This window comes from Oreochromis niloticus, linkage group LG20 (assembly GCF_001858045.2).
Source record: "Oreochromis niloticus isolate F11D_XX linkage group LG20, O_niloticus_UMD_NMBU, whole genome shotgun sequence".
Classification (NCBI taxonomy): domain Eukaryota; kingdom Metazoa; phylum Chordata; class Actinopteri; order Cichliformes; family Cichlidae; genus Oreochromis; species Oreochromis niloticus.
Window position 1 is genome coordinate 13,799,141 of NC_031984.2, and position 9,362 is coordinate 13,808,502.

Here is a 9,362-nt window from a genome sequence, read left to right on the forward strand (position 1 = left end):
AGCTACAGTGCAGTATATCATTGGATTTCGGTTTGAAAAGGGTATCATGAAGGTCCCACAGAAAATTCCACACAGGTCAGGGGAACGTGGCTGTGACCAAGGGATAATGCTACAATAATAATGCATTATTATATGGACCAATGCTTTTCCACCTCAGTTCTAAGCATCTCAAAGGATAAGTTACACCTCAAGGTACAAGTGTGTAAATATGTCTGTTATACTAACCTACATGTTGTTCTCAAAGGGTGCGGGAAATATACTTTAGAAAATAATAAAAATCGCCCAGTGTTACTAAAATGTAAGGACCACTTTCCTGATACCGAGTGCCAACAGCTCCCTTATAAATAAAAACTCGCTATAATGTTACAAAATCGCAAAGAAATGTTTCGCTCATGATACGGCGATTGACAAAAAGTGGTTTCATTGAGACTTGGTCATAACAAACTTTGTTATATTTCCGCTATGACTTTAAATCGTAAGGATAAAACTCCTCCCTCTTGAGTTGCTCTACTGTCAACTAAAAAAAAAAAAAAACCTCCCATGCATGCATCGGAATGGTAAGAAGAGAATGCGCATGGATGCCCCGGATACGATGTGGAGCAGTTGAAGTTGATGAAGAGACTATTGGCCACAAAGCGTCCACATTTAAACGTGTGTCTCGTAAATTAAAGTGCAAATAGGTCTCCACTGAGTCTTTGCTTTGTTGGGGGCAGATCAGACTTACTGACTGATGGAAATAGAGAAGAGGAAAAAGGGGAAATCTCTTCGCTCAAGCAGAAGCACCACGAACTGGCGGGGCAACATTTAACGTCTTTTTTTTCGGGTGATATGTAGGGCTTTTTTTCTCTTCTTTTCTTTTGTTTTTTTGTTTGTTTTTTTCGTCGATCGGTGGACTATGTAGTTTGTGTTTGCACTTGCAAGTAGTATGCTATTGACTCCGATATGTCTAATGTGACGCCGAGTAAAAGCGTGGAATGGCTGCAACTCGAGTTAGAGTCCGGGGGCACTTCTCTCCTCCTGCTGGACTGCCGTTCACATGAGCTTTATGAATCATCCCATATAGAGACCGCAATAAACCTGGCCATTCCGGGGCTGATGCTCCGGAGGTTCAGAAAGGGAAACATACCTATCCGGGCTATCATTCCCAACCACGAGGATAAGGAGAAGTTCATGAGACGGTGCAAGACGGACACGGTCCTCCTGTACGATGAGTGCTCCGTGGACTGGCAGGACAGCGGGACTCCGACATCGGTTCTGGGTCTGCTTCTTCAGAAACTATGGGAAGACGGCTGTACAGCGTATTATCTGGAAGGTAAATAGTTTTGCCGTTAAAATAAGCAAACAACAAACAGAGAACTGTGTATGCAAATGTTCTGTACTTGTAATTGAGTTCACAAGGATAAAAAAATGCCTCACGGCGCATAAGTTCCCTTTGAGGTAAATTTGTAAAGTAAGATTTGGCCCAACAGCAGCAAAACTTTATTATAAGAAGTAAAGGCAAAGAAATGATTTTTTTTCCCTCGGTGGAGCAGAAGTTAGGACACTGTGAGGTTTGTTTTTTTTTTACTGTGAGGTTTCCTTTTTTAGCTTCTGGGGTTTAAAACGAAACTGTAAATGTTTATTGCGCTATACAAACGTAAATGTTAGTCCTGCGCAGATGTTCATCCTGCGCTGTGTGTTTGCGGTTTGAAGCTTGTTCAGAAGTTTGTGTGTCACTACTGAGATTCTCAATTAAAATTCCAAAATGGCTGCGCCATGTTTTGCTCTAGCAGGAACAGGCATGCATTTCATGAATGGCCTCTTTGGGGGGTCTTTACAGTATTGCCAGTCTCAGCACCCAGCAGGGATTTTCCATTGATATGTGGTTTAAATACACTTTTATATAAGATGGCACTTCAAGAAGAAAAAAATGCTTTAAATGTGTATATGTGACTTGTTTGTGTCTTTGGCTCTTGTCCAGGTGGGTTTGTAAAGTTCCACACGGAGTACCCAGAGCACTGTGAGACCCTCTTGGACAGCTCCTGTCCCAGCTCCTCACCGCCAGTGTCTGTTCTGGGCTTCGGAAATCTCAGAATCAGCTCCGATTGTTCCGATGGGGAGTCTGATCGCGAGCCTACCAGTGCCACAGAGTCCGAGGAGAGCCCCATTCCAAGTAATCAGCCTGCCTTCCCTGTCCAAATCCTACCCTACCTTTATCTGGGCTGTGCCAAAGACTCCACTAACCTAGATGTGCTGGGCCAGTACAACATCAAGTACATCTTGAATGTCACACCCAATCTCCCCAACATGTTTGAGCATGATGGACACTTCAGGTACAAACAGATCCCCATTTCGGACCACTGGAGTCAGAACCTGTCCCAGTTCTTTCCAGAGGCAATATCATTTATAGGTGAGTAACTCAGATATTGGTTTTGTTGGATATAAAACTTGGAGACTCGCTTTTCAGAAAGTTTAGTTTGTTTTGCTACAAGGCGTGTCGTGCGAGAGTAGGGTTATAAGTTCAAGTAGGCTTGGCAGCTTTTGTTCGTGGGATTAAACCCAAACGAATGAGGGATTTAATTTTATTTTTTTTATTTTTTTTATTAATAATAAAATAACAAATGAGCATGCTTGCACTATCCATTAGTTAGCTCAGTTGGTTCTCGAATGTGCTTGTTGGACAGGTGGGAGTTTAGTGGGTGATTAAAGATGATGCTCTCAGGTGTTAGACAGCATTATCACATTTATACAGGATAGCAACCTTGGAAGAGAACTTCCTCCTTTTTTTGTTGTGTTTCTAGCAGCATCGCAACGCTGTGTTTTAATTTTGCTTTTGCTTTAGTGTCTCTTCCCGTCACTGCACCTGAAACCACAGCTTTTCGCTTGTTTGTTTGGTGGCTGCGGTTCTGCATCATGAACCAGAATGAGGAAGGAAAAGTTGTTTCCACTCTGGGTTGTGTTTGATGAAAGGGTTCAACCCAGTATCATGCCAAAGTGTGAAACAGTCGTGTCCATTTCACGCTTTGCCTTTCCAAAGCATGAAATTGACACGTTGGCAGAAGTTGCATTACGACATGCAGACATTGCATTACCAGTTGGGGGAGATAATGTATTTAGTTAGTGAGCAAAAGACGTATCAAGTACTTTCCCTTAATGTAGCCCTTAATCTTTAGAGTCGTTTAAACTAATATCTATATACATGTTAATATGTTATTAATGTTTGTCTAAACGCTTTCTGGTGATTATTTTCATGTTGGCTTGATATAAAATATCTCCCTCTGCTGTTACTGCAGATTGCTACAACTACCTTTCAGGTTTTGGAGAGGCAAAGCATGAATTGGCCACAGTGGACCGGCGTGTCTATTACACACTTTGTCTGGATTTGGGGTTGCTGGGTTGCCAAGCTTTGTTGTGTTGCTTAGATTGAAGTTGCTTGCTAATTTTGGCAAGTAACCAGGTTTTAGGTATGCTGTGTTTGTTTTGTTAAAAGCAGACACGGCATTGATAACTAAAATAACCAAAGAGTTATGCTGACCTTAGTCTACCTTTTCTCTCACAGATGAGGCTAGGTCAAAGCAATGTGGCATCCTGGTCCACTGCCTGGCCGGCATCAGCCGCTCAGTCACCGTCACTGTGGCCTATCTGATGCAGAGACTCCACCTCTCTCTGAATGATGCTTACGACTTTGTCAAGAGGAAGAAGTCCAACATTTCGCCAAACTTCAACTTCATGGGTCAGCTCTTGGACTTTGAGAGGACTCTGGGGCTGCACAGTCCCTGTGACAACTGTTCTACCAACCAGGAGCAGCTCTTTTTCACCACACCAACCAATCACAATGTCTTTCAGCTAGATACGCTGGAGTCGACATGAGATGTGATAGAACAGCCTTTTTTTTGTGGTTTCCTGAGGTGACTCTGAGGTTTCTGAGCCTGTCAGATGGCTGACGCATATAGTACGTCAGTTACAGTATTTCTGCACCAAAAGGAACTACTCCTATATTCAGAAAACATACTGTGTTAGATCCAGTCTCAATGCCTTAATATCTAACACAATGATGACTTTTGGTATCTGACATACATGGTATTAATGAATGGTCATGTACAGCCATAATAACAGGACATTTCTCTAGCATTGTTCTTTGACTGTTATTCGCTATTCACCAGCTGTACAATGGATGTTCCTGTATTTGTATCAGTCATCAATATTGCCTTGATGGTCTAAAAAAAGTCTTTGGCCAATCAGAATGTTTTCTTTGAACCGATATGACATATTTTTGGGGGTTACCTAAGCTGATGGGGAAAAAATGGCTACTGCGGCGATCCCACCTTGAATTACTGTCCAGTTTTTCTTATACAAATATTTAAATACATTATAAATATTTTCTTCTTCCACTTTCACTCAGAATACTTTCACTAATTTCTAGTAAACATTATTAGACTTTACATGTAAGATCTGGCAGCCTGTTCTGTGTATATATATATTTTAACTGTGATATTTTTTATCGCAAAATATCAAAGTTTGAATATGTTATCCTTCAGAAACGCTCCTGTACATCTTGTTGCTCAAAGCTGCATTATTTGCATGGGACTTTGTTCTATCAAAAACTCTTCTTATAACCTTTAGGTCATATAACCTGTTGTTGGTGAGGCCTTGACCATACCTTAACATGTAATTATAGGTATAATGTGTAGGAGTATCCTTTTAGTCAATTGAAAGGAACAAATATGTAAGTATTCAGTTTATGAACACGTACACGTCCACCTTGTTTTTGAATCCAACCTTCTTCAGTCTGCAGCTACTTCTGACGGAAAAGTAATGTTTCGAGAAAGATGACGTGTACTTAGCTGTCCTTTGTTGCCCGTCTCATCTCAGAACAAATGAATGAGTTTGATGAATGAAAGGGCATAAAAGGAAATGAGATTGACCAGTGTATTCTTACCTCACAGTGAAACATTTTCAGGGATTTTTATACAAGGCATCTGTATCTCATCATGGCCTCTTAAAGTGCTCCCAAGGGCTGTTTTGTTTGGTATGTTTATAAAGATGTACATAAAATGTGGTTGCCATGGGAACATTTTTTTTAAAAAAATCAACAAGTATACGAAAGTGACCCTTGTTGGACCCTTATGTATAGTATGTGTAAAGCTAAATGTCCAAGACATTCTGTAAAAGTTTATAGTTCAAATATATTGTATATTTTTACTTGAATATGATTTGTTTGTCTTTGCTTTGACTTTTGGTTTCTTTTTACTGAGAGTCGATAACATACGTTCAAAACAAAGGTGGTTACGTGGTTGAGTCAGTAACAAACGGGGCTCGGAGAGATCCAGAGAGAGTTGCAAGCAGTTGTTCAGTGTTTTCTGGGATCAAGGTTGCCACTGTGGTCAGATGTCTGTTTTCTGTCCACTCTGAAGCCCGACTTCCTGTCTCCCACAGGCTTTCTTGACACAAGATAAGTGACAGGGCCAGATCTGTCAATACCACAGTGCAGACACACCCACCAGTCACTCATATATTGCTTAAAGGAAGAGGAAGATGACACAGCATGTACTCCACCACAGATACAAGACTTCTGACAGCTCCCCTCTGCAACTTCACTCCTCTAGAGTGATAAAAATTTAATAACAGCGCTACACAATAGCTGTTATTCCTAGTGAAATTACCTTTTTTGTTTGTTGTTTGTTAAGATTTGCACATTTTCTAAAGGGGGTGGGGAGGGCGCAATATCCTATAAAGCCTTTAATGAAATTTGTTTATTTAAAAAAGAAGAACTGAGAACTCTTTAACACTCTTGGTACCATTTAGAGAGAAATTAACACATTTTTTTAAACTGTCATTTTGCTTTTCTCACGCTACCAATTAAAAAGAAGTCATTCACACAAAGTTTACAAGCAAGTATTTACTTTCTGGTAAAAAAAAAAAAAAAAGTCATTTTCTTCATTAAAAGAAAGTACATTAAGTACATTTTATAATACCATGCAAACAATATACTTTATCTCATATCCCTTAAAACAATAATTAGATGGCTTGAGTTTTGTTTGGAAGTTTCTGAATTGGTAAGCAGTTCTTTGTTTTCTCCGTTTGATGTGTTTTTACAGCTCCCTGAATGCTCAGTAGGTCTCGTATCAATTCAGCCTTGTCAGGGAGATTTATTCAAATGTTCTTTGCCAGATGACAGAAAGATGGTGTAATAAATTCCTGAAGAAATTATTTCACAAACTAAAGCCAAGCTTTCTAAGTCAGACAAAAAAAAAAAAAAACAGTGGGGATGGGGGCAATGGTTTGTATTGCTCCCCTATCCATAACAGCAGTTCATTGGCCAATAACTGCCACCGTATGGCATTTAATGAATTAAATACTACATTAAAACTCTTTTAGTTCCAGCTTTGAGACAAAGACAAATGAGAATATTTTGGTGGGTTAGATATAAAACCTTACAGCTCTCCAAGCAGCAATATAGCACATGAAAAGACGTGCCTGGCAACACCTCACAGTTGTGATGATAAAAGTTGTTGAATGGTGGGTTTTCCAGCATGACTGAACCTGGCAAGCCACATACCTGCAGGCTAAAGCTATGATTAGGTCTGAAAAGACACCCACTCTAAGGCAAAGGCAATGGGTTGCTGCAGCGCATTGGAAAACTCGTGAACAGTGCCTGGGGATAATGGAGTGAGAACAATCAATAAGATAAGATAAGATAAGATATACCTTTATTAGTCCCACAAGGGGAAATTTCATGTCAATCATAGTAAACTTATCTGTAAATGGCGCCGTAGACCCACAACGTATCGTCAGTGCTGTACACAAGTAAAGAAGAATGATTTATATGGTTACACACCTTTAAATACTTGATTTTATTGCCATCGCACACTAGTGTCTTTCAAACACTTATCTTAAGCTAGAATGTACAACTGCTGTTCATAAGTGAGATTCCCATGCATCTACCATTCAGCACTTCTGACACCTGTTATTTGTGGAATGCCTCACCTGAGATTTAAAAATAGCTTTTTGCATTCTGCAATTATGAATCACTTTGTGTTTTGCTGCCAGCTTCAAAGCTGGGTGTGAGGTCTGAGCAGACGGTGTATTCCCCATTACTTGCTCACTCAAGAAACTTGTGAAATTACAGAGTTCATTCTGAAGTTTGGCAGAACTTTTTAAGTGAACCTTTGATAAAGAAAGATGATTGACTTCCATTTACAGGAAATGGATGGATGTCATTTTCTTTCTTTTTTTCCCACCAAGATGTTTTTGTTTTTTGTTTTTTTGTGACATATAAGGGGACTTTTTCTGTCCTGTTATAATCACTTATTAAGGGAAGCAGAGGCTAGTGCTTACTCAGCAGCCACTGCTGGTGAAGCAGATGTGCGTGAGACTGACTTGATTTTAGCTCTGGGTGGGGGTTGGAAGGGGCCTGTGCCTGTTTGCAAGCTTATGCTTATGTTGTATTTGTGTGTGTGTGTGCCTGTGCTGCTGGGGCTAAGCAAAAGCCAGCCAGAGCTGGTTCACACCTGCTGTGGTTATAAGAACATACTTAACATACTGCATGGCTGACAATAATTTCACAGCTGCTTCTGCTTCTGATGCACACTAACAGCGTTAGCTCATTTATTCAGTTCACCCTCACTGAACACAGAGCCACTGTATTCACAGAGGACTATTTACGCTATTTCCATAAAATAAGAGTTAGTTTGTACATTTCAAAAGGGGTGACCATGATCCTATGAATGTTTGGCCCTCCTGCTATAAAAGCCATTCTTATCTAAATAACTGCCGTCTTTAGCGCAGGGATTTTTACTCCCGCTGGTCTCATTCTGTTTGTGTACAGCAGATGTTCAGAGCAAACGAGAATAATCCTAATCTCAGTATTTGGGCGAATGCTGTCCCTGACATCATGACACTGAGTAGGGGATGACATCATAGATGCAGTTCTGCTCTGTCCCCTGAGCCTTGCTGTCTTTGTTATATCTAAAAGGTTGTGTCATATTTTATGATACAAATACCTTTTGTTTTTTTAACCAGCACTCATGGCGATCGTGGAAGTGTTTAATTCTTCGTAGTCAGTTCATAAGTGCACTGAAACATGGAAATTTCCTAGTGCCATGTATAACTACAGAGGAATGGTATGTGTTATCATGCCAATTTCCCGTTTGGGAGATTGCCATTTGATTCCCAGAAGCTTGGAATCACAGCAAAGCCATTTTCAATCCTTCCTATTTTCCCACGTTTGTTTTCAAGGGAAATGGATTTTTAAAGTTAGATTTAAGATGCCAAAAAGCTCAACTTTGTAATTTGTTACCATATTGCAAAAATTAACAACATGACGACAAAATCAAAACAAATTTTATGCTTTGGTAAACTTAAAACCTTTCTAAGTCACATCAGTCTGTTCTGGGAGACATGTATGTTATCTGAGGAGGAAGAGAAGTGTAAGTTTTGGCCAAGAGAATACTGGGTCATGTGTAAAGCAGAGCCCCACGGAATCCGAGTGGCAGGCCGAGGCGGCCATCTGTTAACACCAGAAGTCTCTCATTTCGTAGCCAAATTCACCATCCAGTAATGTACAGTAGCCTGCGCTCACCAAGCACAAGAACAGAGTGATAGTTGTTTGTGGTTTTAATCTGTAGCTAAGTCAATGAAAGTGAACATTCCTCGTGCAGACCCAACACAAAGTAAAGGTCATCTGTCTATCATGTGCTCCCGTTCAGGAGCTACACAGGAGGCCATGCTGGAAATGTCTTGCTGTCTGGTATGCCATTCATACAAGGCCATATGTTGCTCATAGTACTGGACTGCTGAGTGAGACGAAAGGCATGTCTGTGCTACGGGATGTACTTCTATGTCATCGGTGCCTGAAATATTGATGTCGTAGTGCCGATCTATTTACACTGTAGCAAAACATAAAAACGCACATTACTCGAGCACCAGCCTTGAAGCAGTTTTGATTAATATTTTAAAATAGACAATGACTCAAATTATATAATATGTATATGAGAATGCTCTGCACAGGTTTTGACCCATTCAGCTCACCAGTTTCCCTGCCCACAATTTTCCTCTTTGGTTTAGTTTCACGTCTCCTTGAGTTGCCTTTAGTTGTAAGAAAAAGCTGTTTTCAGAAAAGAAAAAAAACCCACACTAACAGCTAACAGCACCAAGCCAAGAGGAGCCTTAATCTGCCATCCATGTACTAAGTATTGTAGCTTCTTACTTTACTACATAGTTAGTTCAGTCAATGGCAGCTTTATTAGGTAAGCAAGGCATAACACATCACAGCATCTCAATGCATTTAGGCATTCAGACATGGCTGAAAGTCAAACCAAGCCTCGGAATGAGGAAAATAGGTGATTTAAATTACTTTGAATGTGTCATGGTTCCTGGTGCCA

The 9,362-nt window shown here is 40.3% G+C and overlaps 1 protein-coding gene across 1 annotated transcript; it reads left to right on the forward strand.

Annotated features, from left to right (window-relative positions):
- Positions 1 to 527: 527 nt before the first annotated feature.
- On the forward strand, positions 528 to 5,187 carry LOC100707957 (dual specificity protein phosphatase 7). Its single transcript, XM_003438982.5, has 3 exons — positions 528 to 1,312; positions 1,961 to 2,389; positions 3,539 to 5,187. The coding sequence occupies exons 1-3, from the start codon at positions 943 to 945 to the stop codon at positions 3,847 to 3,849; spliced, it is 1,110 nt and encodes a 369-aa protein (XP_003439030.1). The 5' UTR covers positions 528 to 942; the 3' UTR covers positions 3,850 to 5,187.
- The last annotated feature ends 4,175 nt before the right edge of the window (positions 5,188 to 9,362 follow it).